The sequence below is a fragment of the Lepidochelys kempii genome, chromosome 6 (assembly GCF_965140285.1).
Source record: "Lepidochelys kempii isolate rLepKem1 chromosome 6, rLepKem1.hap1, whole genome shotgun sequence".
In the NCBI taxonomy this organism is placed as follows: domain Eukaryota; kingdom Metazoa; phylum Chordata; order Testudines; family Cheloniidae; genus Lepidochelys; species Lepidochelys kempii.
The window spans coordinates 95,115,280-95,131,341 of NC_136385.1; the positions used below are offsets into that span (position 1 = coordinate 95,115,280).

The 16,062-nt window shown below is 43.1% G+C and overlaps 1 protein-coding gene across 8 annotated transcripts in view; it reads left to right on the forward strand.

Annotated features, from left to right (window-relative positions):
- Positions 1-16,062, forward strand: part of NRXN3 (neurexin 3) — a 1,346,778-nt gene that overhangs the window by 1,202,773 nt on the left and 127,943 nt on the right. For 4 of the 8 annotated variants that reach the window (XM_073349320.1, XM_073349317.1, XM_073349319.1 and 1 more), the window contains exons 14-15: positions 811-870; positions 2,189-2,496. In XM_073349320.1, the coding sequence (XP_073205421.1) occupies positions 811-870; positions 2,189-2,496 (368 nt within the window). The remainder of the gene's footprint in view (positions 1-810; positions 871-2,188; positions 2,497-16,062) is intronic. The other 4 variants (XM_073349326.2, XM_073349327.1, XM_073349324.1 and 1 more) reach the window with 1 other exon arrangement.

The window sequence follows — 16,062 nt, forward strand, 5'->3', positions numbered from 1 at the left end:
TTCACCTAGTGGTTGCACCGGCCCTGGTGGGGAGGGAGGAAAGGGCAGCATGGGAGGGAACATAATGAGAAATTGAGAGAATATGAGAGAGAGGAGAAGGGATGCAGAGCAGAGTGATAGATTGAACAAGGAAGGAACAGGTAATCACAGGGAAACTGAAACACTAATGGAACGAGTGGAGTGACATAAAATAAGGAAGAAAAGAAAACTCAAGGGATGCAGTAAGTCACAAGAATATAAACGGTTGTACCCTGTCTTTTGATGCCGAAATGTGCATTATTGTTTGCACTCGATCTCAGGGGAGTGTTTGAAAACAAAGAGGGGGCTTGAGAGAGCTGCATTTTGATAGGAGATGCTCACGGGAACCCAGTATGCTTTGAGATAGGAGAGGGGATAAGCTACTTTGGTTTTACACTGTGGGGGCCTGTGGTTTTGGTGCATGTTTGTTGATGTTTTAATGGAACATAACTTGCCTCTGGTAAGTTAAAATCTCCTGAAATGCAGGAAAATGCATCAGGTATTTCAACATTTTCCAGGGGAAAGACGCAGTGCTTCCTCCATTTTTATTTTTTTGATTTTACATCAGTACAGATCCTCCATCCTGGTCAAGTCTAAATGTTGATATTTGTAGGTATGGGGGTGGGGAGCACTAGGGATGTGCACCCTGCCCCCACAACTCCATACATTACACATACACATACACTTTTGCTTGGCTGGCTAGCGCACCTCCTTGAGGGCAGGAACTCCTTTCAGATACATTTCTTCTCTTGTCCCCATTCTCTTCCCCATGGTCCATCCCGTCACCATAAGATGATGCAACACCGCATCACCACTTGACTTCAAGACCCGTCACGACGACCACCAAAATTGGTGAGCTCCCCCTCCTATTTTGATCTACTTTAACCACTGGCTTTGAAGGAATGAACAGTGGGATATAGGCTATGCTCTACTACATTCTGCACTTATCAGGTTGGACTAGAGAAAGAAAGTGGTGAGTGAGAGAGGGAAGAAGGAAGGGATGGGGATGTGTGCACATATCATTGTAAGAAAGGGGTGGTGGAGGGAAAACGTAATTGAACAATCCAGTAATAATTGATTTGACTCTACTTTGATACCCTCCTGAGCTCTGGCCAGTCTGGTTCCCTGTTAATTCAGCAGATTCCATTGGCATGCCCCCAAACCTCACACAGAGAGTGACATGACATAAACCTTTTGTTTGCACTGGACAGAACAATCATGGCTTTAATTTAGTCAACCCAGTGCAGAATGGAAAAGTGCGCCATATTTATGAATCAATTTTGTCTGGACATCACTTGAATGGTCTGTGGGATTAGGAGAATTGGCAGCTGCTTCTAGGGTCCATTCTGAATAGGTACATTCCTTCTGTAAACATGATATGAAATCCATACCTGACGCACCTTGTGTGACCTTGGGCAAGTCACTTAACCCATCTAGGCCTGAACTTCACCATCTATAAAAATGGGATTAAGACTGAGCTACCTCACAGGGGAGTTGTGAGGATTAATCACCTTAATTACTATATTGTTCACTATTTAAAGAACTTTGCTCTTTCATAGCACCAGAAATGTCCATGTTTGGTGTTTCCAACTTTTAGATTCCTGATAACTATATTCCAGACCCAGACTCTTGCATTCAGCTATTCTAAATTCCCCATGCAGTCCAAAGATCAGCTTCTCTTAGAGCATCTCTGTATCTTACCCTTTCCTGTCTGTTCACAGGTCTCCTTCCCATTGACCATTCAGGGATCAAAGATATATGTATGTATATATATATTGGGCTAAGCCTAGAGAGATTTTATCATCTGGGTTGGTTTGCAGTCTCCAAAAGCTACTAGAGGAGACTAACCAGATTAAAACACTGCTTGTAATGAAAGATGGGCCAACATCTCAAAGTTTGGATCCAGATCTATGTTTGGGTCCAAACTTCCCCAGAGTTTAGTTGCATGTATGGAGGTGAGAGTGAGAGGTTCTAGAGCCAGTGTTCAGGCCCATCTCTACTATTAATGAGTCTGAGACAGAAATTTGAAGCACTGCATTTCCACCCAACAGCCTCCACCACTGCCACTGGGGAACCTGCTCTTATATTCAGTCCACTCTGGCCAGGACTCATTATATAGTAAAGAAGGGGGGAAATGTCTGGCAATAATTTATTCACCCCCCTTCACTAGGACGACAGTTAACGATCTTCAACACCCAGGCGCAAATAGCCATTGGAGGGAAGGACAGAGGGCGTCCCTTCCAAGGCCAGCTCTCCGGTCTCTATTACAATGGCTTGAAAGTGCTGAACATGGCAGCAGAGAACAACCCCAATATTAAAATCAACGGAAGTGTCCGGCTGGTTGGAGAAGTCCCGTCCATCCTTGGAACAACACCCACAACCTCCATGCCACCAGAAATGTCTACCACAGTCATGGAAACCACCACAACCATGGCCACCACAACTACCCGAAAAAACCGCTCCCCACCCAGCATCCAGGTGAGCCATTTGATCAGATTTTTATTTATATGTCCTTGTTTAGTTAACCTGTTAGTTAAGCCCCTTGGACCAAATTCTGCACTGAGTTATAGGCCATATAACTCTGTTGACTTTCATGAGGTTGTACAGAGTAAAAACCAACACAGAAATGGGCTCCTTTCTGCTTTGGTGAACTAACAGAAACTTCTGAATTATTACTGGGTATCATGTAACAGTGAGTACAAATTCTACTGTCAGACTGGTGCAACTCTATTTATACCAGCGACGCTGCAGCAGTGTAGATGAGAATATGATTTGGGCCATGTTGTCTCCAAGTTGATGTGTGGGGAAAAAAATTACACTTAAAGGAATTTCAAAAGCCTAATGGGATGTGAATAGATTATTGTTTATTATTATTGCCATAGGTATTGCTGCAGTGGTGAAGTTCTTAATGTGGAAAAAAGCAAATGATTATAGCATTCAGAGCGAGACATTCATGCTAATCTTACAGCATTCTATTAGATAATGTGAAAGGGGCACTGTCAGATCAATTTCCTGCAGAATTTAGGTGTTGTAGAAACAAGCTTTTCTAAACTCCGTGACCCACAGAATCCTTTCTCATAAAATTTGAGTTTAAAAAAATCCACTGGAAACTGTTTTTTGTTCAGATTTAACTGTCCTGATGTAGTGTTTGTAACCCAAAAAATTGCAGCAATTTTGTTCTTGTGTCAGAGCCTGAGTGTGGAATGGATTAGAAACTGATGAACAGTCTTGTTTGCTCATGGTCTGACTCTACACTGAGTAAACGGTAAAATGTAAACAACCAACACTGATGTTGAAAAGTGAATTAGATTTTTATGAATTCTTTCAGTAATCTATGATGATGTTAATAACACAGGTAAGGGAATTTAGCTTTATACTATATATGGGGCCAGACCCACAGCAGATGAAAATAACATATTTCCATTGACTTCAGCTGTGCAAAACCAATTTACACTGGCTAAGAATCTGGCCCGTGATTTTAACGAGAGTGTTTGATTAGCGAAAGGAGTGAGGTAGGTGTGTTATTGTCCAAACAGATAATATCCTACACTGATTACACCTGCTTCTTTGAGACAGCTTTCCTTGGGCATTAATGTTGGTGGGTTTTGGGAAATGCAGGTTTAATGAAATCCAGGGCTGTCGGAACTGGTGATATAATATCCCCTGCTTTCTCTAACTGATTCAGAAGGTTTAATCAATGACTGGTTATTCTTTCGTCTATATTTTCATTCTCTTAATTTTTCATCTAATCTTGGTCATGTATGATGAGAAAACATGAAAATCATCTACTTACCTATGCTGGAAGTATTATCTTTGCAGTGGCATTTACTCCTATTCAATTAAAAGTGATTAAACCCAAGCTCAGGCTTAACACTGTACCGGCCCCCTTGGCATTCTAGAAATCCAGGCAGCAGCAGGTTGGTGGATTAATTGAGTTATTAGCCTCAAACACTGGTGCATGAAATATAAAGTCTCAACTACATGAGGGGAAATTATCCCAAGTCTAGTTGATGTTTGTTGTAAATTGTGAAGGAATTAGGACTCTCTCTTCTCTGTGTCTAGCTCTAATTTTAAAGGAAGGCTTTGTATGATTTCATGTCCAGGAGAGTAACGTCTGTGCTCAGTTACTGTGCTCCAGTGGAGATCTGCCATAATTTATGGACCTCAGTTGAATTATACAGATTTACATCAGCATAACTGAGGTCAGAATTGGACTTTATGTGAGTTGAGCAGAGATGGAAACAATCCTACCCCACTTGAAGGAGAAATATCCCAGAAAGCTGCCTGCCTAATCTACACCACAGTTCACTAGGCCAGTTGAGACCACTGTGTGCTGAAAAGGCATCAAGGAGATTTAATAAAGTGTGGAAATGCCTCTAAAAGATGGTTAAAGCAGTGATTTCCTGGGTACACACGTACCACAACAAATGGCCTCATCTTTGCTGTTATTAAAGCAATAACTCTTGACACTTCACTCAACCCACTGAAAGGAAGATAAAAGTCAATATGTACTTCTATTACATTCAGGAGCAGGCCAGTTTATTGCTATCATGGCACAAGATGGCTCTCCTTTTCCCCACTTTGGGCAGAGTTGTTTGGTTCTGTCAGCTTAAGTTGTGTTATTTGTGTGGCGAGGGTGGGGAGAAATACTCCTCTTCTACTTGGGCCGCATCTCCAGCTGTAGTTTTCAGCAGCTCCAGCTGTGGTTTTCGGATGCCTTGTGGTAATTATGACTCACAAGTCTCATCATTAGTGCTGGCAAATTTGGCAGCACCACGAACAACCACAGAGACAAGAGATGGAAAAGATCTAAGAAAGCAAATTCATTCTTCAACTAGGGTAAGATAGAGCCACCTGAGAGAACACATTAGCACTGAGGTACTACATTGACAAGCCCAGTATAAAAACGAAGATAGCTACAAAGTTGCTACACTTGCTATTAGGTATGGGGCTTCTGTCCTGATTGTAGTATTCATTTTCCTATTTAAGTAATTGAAAAACCTTCATTTCACAATGTATCTGAAGCTGCTGCAGAATTTCCAGTCTAACATAGAGCGCTGCCAAATCCAAGGAACTTGTGGCAGTATTTAAGTCCAACTTGCCATGTAGTATATAGGGGCTTGACAGTTGCTAAGATATCATCTACTCCTAATGCCACACCTAGATGGTCCCTTTGCTCAATTACTTAGAGTATGACTACAAGTGTTTTCATGTGTGGTTCATCTAAAGGGCCTAGGAAATCTGGAAAGATCTTTAAAACTAGAGAGAGAGTGAGAGACCCACAGTCACACTTCTCAATCTGTAAAGGGCCAGGCATGGAATACAATGTGGAATCAGTAGCCAACATGATTGACATGGGAAAATCATGTTACTGGAAGCATCATATGTGAAAGATTTCTTTTAGCATCAGTGATGTCTATAACTTCACCTTTATGATTAAGCATTTTTGATGTCAATAATTTATGTCAGTGGATGTGAGATGAGTGTGGGATAGAGAGGACAGTGCGGGTCTGTAGTGAGGAACAGTTGAGATGTGTGCCCAGAATGCATTGGCGAGTCTATACTTAATGCTACTAAGAAATGCAATGACCCTTGTCCATTACAATGGAGCTTTGAAGGAAGATGTATTTCACCTCCCAGAATTGTGCTTTCCTGCTAATTGAAAACCAGAGCTGGGGAAAGGAGTTTTGTTTCTTTATTTGTTTCAAAGCAGTTAATACAGGATTTTTCTATCCAGATAACTAAGCTGTGTCTGGCGATCCTGAGTCCAAATGCTGTTTTGACCTTTTCACACACAGGTTTTGCACTGCGTTCAAGCACAGGTCTGTTTAGAAGTGACGTGTGTTATATTAAATTACACTTGCAGACTGCAGGGCCCTGACACACTAGGCCCTCCTATATTAATAATATCCTCTCTGGGAGCGCCGCTTCCCCACGCTACCACAAAGGGCAGAGAGGCAAGCAGCTGTCTCTTGCTTAAGGTGAGTCGCTTGGAGTGCAGACTATTTTTATGAGAGTGTCATGACATTGTCTCATGTCAGGAGGCACATTATTTCTAGAAGGTATGTTCTTAGTTAGAAGTCTTGTTTCTAGTGTTGAAGTCTTTGAACCCCACCGACCTCCCTACCTAATTTTGGAAAGGGCTGGAGTTTACATGAAAGAACTCTGTGGATTTGAGAGATTTCTATTCTGTCTGAAAATGTGCTTAGCTAGAGGTGGCCTTCATTTTCCTGGCTTTTGCTGCCAACCTGGCTACTATAAACTGATAGTTACCAGCTTGGGGCTTATTGAGTGAGTTGCCACTTCAAATAACATCGGAGAAGACCTTCACTATGTGACCCTGGTCTGTGTGTTCCATCCAGGACAGGTCTAGAATCACTAGTAAGACCAGCCCTAAAGTCCTTACTCAGGCAAAAGTCCTTTTGAAGTCAAGTACTGGGTAAGGATCTCAGGATTGGACTCCATGGAACACTTACCCAGGACCAATAAACACAGTGTGTTTAGTGACCATTTAGATCTAAGTGTAAGGAGAAAAATGGTATCACCTGGATTGGTCTGTCTCAACCCTGCCTCAGGTGTAGTTCCATGGATACAGATAGTAAGAAAAAATACGTATGTGAGTAAAGATTACATCATTCGTAATAAGGAGAAAGTATTGCCTTGTTATTAAGGCATATTATATACAAGGAATCAAGAAGTCTGTGCTCTGCTGCAGACATACTGTATGACCGGTGCAAGTCTCTGTGTCTCGGTTTCCCTATTTTTAAAATGAGAATAACGAGACTCTCCTGCCTCGCAGGAATAGCTGGGAGACTAAATTAATTGTTTGTGCGAGCTTTCAAGAATGGTGCTGAGTGCCAGAAAATGCCAACAAATAACATATAATACTGGAAGGTGCTTGCAGAAAGTTCTATATAAACAATGCAAAGCAGGGGGAGGAAGACTGTCCATTATACATGTCAAGAGTCCATCTGCACTGGCTCAGCAAAGGGCCTCTCTGGAGCATAGTCTTTTACTCTAACCACTAGTCTACACAGCTTCTTAGGAACATTTTCTTTAGGTTCAGTGCTCCTTTAATCTTGATTAACGTCCTTCCATAATGTGTGGCTCTGGGGCTGAATCTTGCCTCATACAGCTCGCAAAAGAGAAAAGCACAGAAGATTTGTCAGTCTAATTAGACTTTAACTGTCAGCTGGGAAAAATACATTTGTCTCCTTTTTGCTTTAGCATAGGTACTACTTTCTTTTGCCCTCTTAGATAATAATTTTGGGGGAAGGAAATTGGCCTCTAATTTCCTCTTTGCTTGTTATGAGTCTCTAATGAATAAAGAGCTTGGTGGGGCTGCACTTTAAAGACTGACTTCACTGGCCTATTTGTACTGCAGGAAATTAGGCAGCTTGTTTTTATCCCTGCTTTCCTTCTCTTTCCTCGACTTTTTTTTTCAATGCAAAAAGACTAAAGCTTCCGAAACTTGTCCTATTTCAGTGATGGAACCTTCCCTTTCTCTCCTATGTCCTCCTGGAGTAAAGGGATAGACTTATTGCATGGATGCAGAACAGCCCACCAAGCCTTGTTTACTCACTCTAGCTGATAACTGCTCCAACTAGGCCAGATGCTGAGGGGTTTGGGGCAGAGAAGGAAGGCAGCAGTTAGGAGCCGATAATCCAGAAAGTTTCCATGCAAGCCACTTTTCTGTATGGATTAACAAGCGACTAATATAATAATACCAAACGATAACCAGATACCTTGTGCAGGAATAGCTTCATGCACTACTGAATGGCACCAGCTCTGGGGTGGAATGTGGCAGCTGCTAATAGTAAACAGCAATGATACGCAATAATGCTTAGGACAGAAAATGAATAAAAACACTTCCCAGTTTAGACTGAGTAGTGAATTGAGAGAGGTAGAATATAATATTTTCCATGTTATGGACAGAACATTCAGATTAACATTCCTAAAGTGCCATCAGATTTTTTTTAAGAGGTCAGGATCTCATTCTGACATCTGCTCTAAAAGATGGCACTTTCAGGAGTGCAGCACTTATTATGGCATGGTGACGTATGGGGTGAATACGCAAACAAATTGCTACTTATTGAACCATTAGTATTTTCTGGGTTAAATTTGGAGGTCCACCATCCAACTACTGACCAGACCTGATCCTAGAGAAACTGAATCCAGGCTCTGTTTGTACGAGGAGCCATAGCACTAACACAGAAATGGGTTGCATATGGCAACCAGTTCTGTCTGTCTTCCTACCTACCTACCCTATCTAAAGTTTGTTACTGAGCACTTACTGGAATGATCAATGTCTGCTATGAGTGGAGTCCATGGAGTATCATGATTCCAGTGGAATTACTGAGTGAATGGTCAGAGCATAGCGTGGATCTCACAAATTGCTGTGCAGTGTTTCTCAGTAAATAGCTCTCGCTCAGTCTTTGGATAGTGTGCATTCAGGTGGCAGCACTGAAAGGTGCGAGTGCTGACTCTCTTCGCTCACTTAGCATCTGTGAGTTTTGTTGGAATCTATATTTTCTTGAGAACTTCATTGATCAAATATTGAGTCAAGGGCCTGAGCACTTCCAGCTACAGGGGCCAGACATGAACATCTCCAACTCTCATAAAGCGGCAGATCTGAGCAGACATTGGGACTGGCAACAGCGCTTGAGCTTTACTTTGGCTTTTACTAAATTCTGTTCTCAGTGACACCCCTGGAATGTGTAATTGAGGGCACAATTTGGTGCGGTGTATGAAAACATGAACTATCTACATTTTTCATTTTTTGAAACTTTTCTGGCTGGGAATTTTTCAGTTTTGGGCCACAATTTTTTTATTTTTTTTTTAAATCAACACTTTCAGTGGAAACCTCTCCCCACTGCCACCTCTGTTTTCTGACCAGTTCTAATAAACAGATACTTTGTGTGGATGCAATAGATCTACCGTCAAAAGATAAATCTGTAGGTACCATAGATATGCAGGGTCAAATTACCCAAGAAACATCCTAAATTCCAGTCAGTGTGCACCCTTATGTGGGCCTGAATTTCTATATTTGTGCACTCAAAGGCATCTGGTATTTGCACTTGCAGACAGGAGCGCTTGTAAACCATGTGGGTGCAACTTGGGAGACTACTTTCAAAATTTGGCTTGTATGTAAATAGATATGATAGCTAGATATTGTAAACTGGCACAGATTTCATTACTGGCCATGCTAAATGAATAGAAATAAAGTTTTGTTTTTCCAAGACAGCTGTACAATGACAGGATACAACAAAAGATAATTTGGAATAAATGTCTGCTTAGAAATAAATAAAGTAGAATTGATGATTACAGCTCAGATATAGTCAGAGGATTGGCTCACATTTTTCTTAATGCACACGTTATGCTCTCTTTGGTATTTATACACCACAGGGAAATGGCTGGGAGCTGCAGACGTACAGGGCAGATATTTCCATTTTGTTTTGTTACAAGACTGGCTGAGAGGTGGGAATATGTCTCTTACTATTCCTGGCTCACATTGGGATGATGGCATGGAAATTAGAAACCCGTCCAAGCTGTTATGACAACCCCACTTTCTGAAACCATTTAATTAATGCCTTGGGGTTTCTTTAGAGAAATGGTGTGGTTAGTTAACACAAACATAAAGGTTCCCACCAGTTTCTTTTTCATCTGTGAGATGAGATGTCAGTGAGTTGTGAGCCACAGCTGCCGCAGTAAGCTCTTGTTGCTGTTAGTGATCAGTGAAAGTGGCTTGATGAGACCTGACACACCGACCTGTTTACAACCAACCCTTTCTCTTCTCATTAGCATATTCTACAAGTAGGTGGGATGCTATACATGGGATGCTGTTCATAGGGGATCATGAATTATTTGTATCCCCCGCCCCACGAAATATGTATTTATTTTGACACCATTTCCATGGAAAAGTAGAGCCCAAAGGGTCAGGCCATGGATTCCAACCATCCATGTACTGTGCAGGATGTGAATGTTTCCCTTCAGTGTTCAGGTCACCTTTTTGGAGCAAGTGAAATGCATCTTCTCTCAGTCTGGTCTGGCAGGTGTTCACCTTTAAAATAACTGGCAGGCGGCGATCTTCCATCTGTGTCAGTGCGGCCTGCAGTGCCCAGTACTGGGGCTAAAGGGTGCTGTGTGGCAAGTGTTGCTGTCTTTCAGATTTGAATAGGATTGCCTGAAGAAGTTGCTCTGGAGAGAGACGGAGAACTTTGTGGGCAAAGCAAGGGCCACCTCCAGACATGCTGGCAGCACAGGTGAAATCATGAAGTGGAGGGTAGAATAAGGCAAAGATGGGAGCACTCGTATTATTGAGTGGAGTGCAGAGAGCAAGATGGGAGAAGGAGTGCTGAGAAGCAGGCAAGGATGAGAGCCCAAAGGGTCTTGTATCTGCAAATGGGGGGCTGCATTTCATGTGGGAAGAGAGAGATGAGGTGTGACATGGCCGGGCATGGTAGGAGGAAGGTGCTTTTAGCAGCTGTGTTTTGGAGAGACTGCAGGTGCGGGAGATTCTTTACCTCTACTGGTTTCAGAGTAACAGCCGTATTAGTCTGTATTCGCAAAAAGAAAAGGAGGACTTGTGGCACCTTAGAGACTAACCAATTTATTTGAGCATAAGCTTTCGTGAGCTACAGCTCACGTTATCGGATGCATACTGTGGAAACGGCAGAAGACATTATATACACAGAGACCATGAAACAATACCTCCTCCCATCCCACTCTCCTGCTGGTAATAGCTTATCTAAAGTGATCACTCTCCTTACAGTGTGTATGATAATCAAGGTGGGCCATTTCCAGCACAAATCCAGGGTTTAACAAGAACGTCAGGGGGGGGGGTTTGGAAAAAACAAGGGGAAATAGGTTACCTTGCATAATGACTTAGCCACTCCCAGTCTCTATTCAAGCCTAAGATAATTGTATCCAATTTGCAAATGAATTCCAATTCCACAGTCTCTCGCTGGAGTCTGGTTTTGAAGTTTTTTTGTTGTAATATCGCAACTTTCATGTCTGTAATCGCGTGAGCAGAGAGATTGAAGTGTTCTCCGACTGGTTTATGAATGTTATAATTCTTGACATCTGATTTGTGTCCATTTATTCTTTTACGTAGAGACTGTCCAGTTTGACCAATGTACATGGCAGAGGGGCATTGCTGGCACATGATGGCATATATCACATTGGTGGATGTGCAGGTGAACGAGCCTCTGATAGTGTGGCTGATGTTATTAGGCCCTGTGATGGTGTTCCCTGAATAGATATATGGGCACAGTTGGCAACAGGCTTTGTTGCAAGGATAGGTTCCTGGGTTAGTGGTTCTGTTGTGTGGTATGTGGTTGTTGGTGAGTATTTGCTTCAGGTTGCGGGGCTGTCTGTAGGCAAGGACTGGCCTGTCTCCCAAGATTTGTGAGAGTGCTGGGTCATCCTTCAGGATAGGTTGTAGATCCTTAATAATGCGTTGGAGAGGTTTTAGTTGGGGGCTGAAGATGACGGCTAGTGGTGTTCTGTTATTTTCTTTGTTAGGCCTGTCCTGTAGTAGGTGACTTCTGGGAACTCTTCTGGCTCTATCAATCTGTTTCTTCATTTCAGCAGGTGGGTATTGTAGTTGTAAGAATGCTTGATAGAGATCTTGTAGGTGTTTGTCTCTGTCTGAGGGATTGGACCAAATGTGGTTGTATCGCCTGTTGCCAACTGTGCCCATATATCTATTCAGGGGACACCATCACAGGGCCTAATCACATCAGCCACACTATCAGAGGCTCGTTCACCTGCACATCCACCAATGTGATATATGCCATCATGTGCCAGCAATGCCCCTCTGCCATGTACACTGGTCAGACCGGACAGTCTCTACGTAAAAGAATAAATGGACACAAATCAGATGTCAAGAATTATAACATTCATAAACCAGTCGGAGAACACTTCAATCTCTCTGCTCACGCGATTACAGACATGAAGGTCTCTATCTTAAAACAAAAAAACTTCAAATCCAGACTCCAGCGAGAAACTGTTGAATTGGAATTCATTTGCAAATTGGATACAATTAACTTAGGCTTGAATAGAGACTGGGAGTGGCTAAGTCATTATGCAAGGTAACCCCTATTTCCCCTTGTTTTTTCCTAACCCCGCCCCCCGCCCCCCGATGTTCTTGTTAAACCCTGGATTTGTGCTGGAAATGGCCCACCTTGATTATCATACACATTGTAAGGAGAGTGGTCACTTTAGATAAGCTATTACCAGCAGGAGAGTGGGTTTGTGTGTGGGGGAGGGGAGGCGAGAAAACCTGGATTTGTGCTGGAAATGGTCCAACTTGATTATCATACACGTTGTAAGGAGAGTGATCGCTTTAGATAAGCTATTGCCAGCAAGAGAGTGAGTTGGGGGGAGGTATTTTTTCATGCTTTGTGTGTATAAAAGATCTTCTACACTTTCCACAGTATGCATCCGATGAAGTGAGCTGTAGCTCACGAAAGCTTATGCTCAGATAAATTGGTTAGTCTCTAAGATGCCACAAGTACTCCTTTTCTTTTTACCTGCACTGTTTTGCAACCCTTCTACTCAAAGTCTTACGCCCAGCCCCCTCTTTGGAAGAAGTGTAGCTGAGGGACCATAACACTCAGATCTGAAGCAAAAGCTCCTGCCACCATGCTCCAGATCTGAGAAGAGAAACACTTTTATCCAAACTGGCCCAGACTCATCAAAATACAAGACCTGTTTTCAGTGGGGAGGGCTGAGACCCCACAGCTCCTTCTGCTTCAGCTATGACTGAATCAGGCTTGCCTGTGCTGACAGACACCTCCCCTAGGGTCACCCAAGCCCCTGCAGGATCCCCAGGCAGTTCAGTTCCCATACAACCAGCAGACCTTGTCACAGAGGGGATGACATCCTTGAAGCTTCTGGCAACCAGTCCTGGCAGAGAGGAAAAAAACCATGGTGCTATCTGTCTCTCCCTTCCCATGTACATGAGACCTCCTACCCATACGGCAGATTGAGAACATATATAAATAAATACAAACTAGGTAAGATTTAACTTGTCATAATATTTATCCCCTTTTATGAAAGGTGACCTCCTAGGTGAGCAGAAGGACAGGAGTGATTTTAATCCGCAATAACAATGGGAAACCAGTCCTGATCGACTCCCGCAGTATAGATATATAAAATGACAGATTATTCTGCTGCTGTCTCCCACCTCCCACCCAAACATGTGCATACACACATCATAACACACAGGAAAATTCTGATTGGTCTTTATCTCCCAGCTGCTGCCCTAATGATTAATGCTGCTATCACTGGGTGACTGTCGAATGAGGGGAGACAGGGAGGGAGGAAGGAGCAGGAAATATATATTTCTGAGACTCTTTATTGTTATCAGCATTATTACTATTATTCCTTTAATATATTTTTCCTCCTCTTGGAAGAGCTTAATCTATTGGACGAGTAGGGGATGTTGACAGGTGACAGTGGATTTGATGGCGAGAAGATTGATGGGACAGTCAAGGGCAAAGATGGAAAGCAGCAAAGTTGCAGGAGGCAAGCTACCATGGCTCAACTTTTAGAAGGTTTAGAGAGAGAAGCTGTGTGGTCTACTGGACTGAATATGGGTTTCTGAATTTTAATCCCAGCTCTTTCACTATAGGACCATGGGCAAGTCACTACCCTGCTTTGTATCTCGGTATCCCTGTCTGTAAAACAGGGATAGTGTCGCTGACCGGTCTCACAGGCAAGGTTGTAGGCGGTATTTTGTGCAGTGCTTTGAAAATACCACTGCATTTTCAGTTGAATACTGCATTCTTCTTCACTTCCTGGCCTAAATTCTTGTATAGTGTCACTGTGAGCCCTCCAACTGCTGCTCTCTGTAGTTTCTGGCTTTGATCCCACAAGCCTTGTGCTATGCTCAACAGAGAGCTTAACACGTGTGTCTTGGCCAATGTGAATGGAGGCTATATGTGGATACAAGTCAGAGAAGCGTGAGGCATCTCCTCTGCATTTAGTGGGAGTGAGTCTCAACCCCCTAGGGTTCCTACTCCTGTACTTTCAAGAGATCAGGTTTAAAGACGGGTGGGACATGGCCAGAGAATGGGCATGTGTGAGACGACTTAGATTTACATCTGATTCTCACCATGATTATGAGGTGCTTAGCCGCCTGCTTTCCCCTTAAACTTCATAGATGACTTGTAACCCTTCTGCCAGGTGGTTTCAGCAGTAACAAGGGTCGGGTTCAATATCTAGGGGTTTCTCTTAACAAAACAAAACAGAACCAGCTCAAGCACCCACCCAGCAATCTGGAAGAACTAAACACCACCCCTGTGCACCTCTAAGGGGATGTCTACACTACAATGTAAGCCCAGAGTTAGTGGGACTTGAGTCAGCTGACGTGTGTTAGGGTACCCTGGGTTTGAGCACCTACATTGTGTTTTAACCCGGGGTTAAGATTTTTCTAACTTGTGCTGAAACCTAGGGCTCTGGTGTCCACACTGCAGTGTGCAGACCCTCATCAGAGTAACCATATCCTAGAGTCCCTAGCCTACTCCCGCCTCCCTCCCCCACCCCAAAACGTGGCTGCCCTATTCTTATCCTTTGGTGACATATAGGAAACTTGAGTGAAGGGAATTCAGAGAGTAAGTGAACTATAGTGGCTTCTGGGCAGCTCAGATGATGTGACCTGCTCGACCCACATAAATCCTTATGGGTGCCAGTTTTAACAGAAATTGTTTTTAAAAAAAGTCTTCTGTGAAAGGCAGTTGCTAAGAAATGTCCTGTGCCTTTTAACGGCATCTCAGAATGATGCCAGCCCCCAATATTGATGTAACTGCTTGTTGTGCCCTCTCAGATGAAAGAAAATGTCTTTAGCTCCAGTTGCATGCACGTTGTGAGAGGACAATGGGGCGGGGGAGGAGAAGAATCTGAACAGGGATAAATAAAAGGGATCACACAGCCAGAAGCTGACTTGATTGCCCTGGACTCAGGAGACATTGTAGTAACAGGAGGAGTGACTGTGCAGTAATTCCTGTTGCTTGCAAGGGAGCAGCCCCGTCTTTATCCTGAAATAAGCTTTGTTATTACGCATTAACTATGTAATTATGTGTATGATGGTTCATGTTCGGGATCCAGTAGCATGACCAGTGTCTTTGGATCAGGTTCTCAGTGCCCTTCCTCTCAATTGGTGGGGCTCAGCAGGCTTTGCTGGTAGGAATTTATTTCCTGAAGCCCATTCTTGCAATGATGGATTCCAGGCATCAAAGGCTGCCAGGAGGATTAGGAAGGTAATTCAGAGCTTTTGTCAGGGAGCAAGGGGAGGGGGGCAGGTGAAAGCAGGGCAATATCATCTCCTTCCATAAGCAACTCACAAATGAAATAGACTAGAGGATGTAAATAACAGTTTACAACACCAAGGATCATTTTAAAGGCAGAGGGAAGTAAAGAAACAGACCAGCTGTCTCTCTGCCTCTGTCAAGCTTGGTCGCTTTGAATTTACTGAGCACTTTTCTCCCATTCAAATCCCATTTAAACACTGCAGTAGCTGAAGGTCATTCTTTTAAAAACTGAGTTTTCCATCTTCTCTGGTTGTAAACTGTTTTTATCCAGCTTTGCTGTTCTTTTCAGATTTGAGAGAGACATCTTCTATGGTGGCGATGAAAGATGACTGTGGTTAAACAGTGTCTTATTTCATGTCTTCCAAAGGGGCATTACAGAGAAGTCGGGGGAGTGATTACAATTATACAAAGTGACAGTGAGGCTGCACCTGCAGAACTGAACTTACTGCATCTGTCGGTTGCACCCCTCACTGTAGCATCTCCAAGCTCTCCAGCTTGGGAACCCTTGCCTCTGTTAGGGTGGGCGAATTCAGACAGAAGTCCACGGAAGAGACAGGGAACTGTTAACACACAACGCTTTCATATTCTGCCTGGAAACCAGACACAGACTTATTAGTGAAAGGCTGAGCTATAAGACGGGAGAACCCGCTGGCCCAGCAAACTTTTGCTCACATCAGTAGATTTTACTTGCTGACTAATCCCATTGACTTCAATAAAGTTCAGATATGGA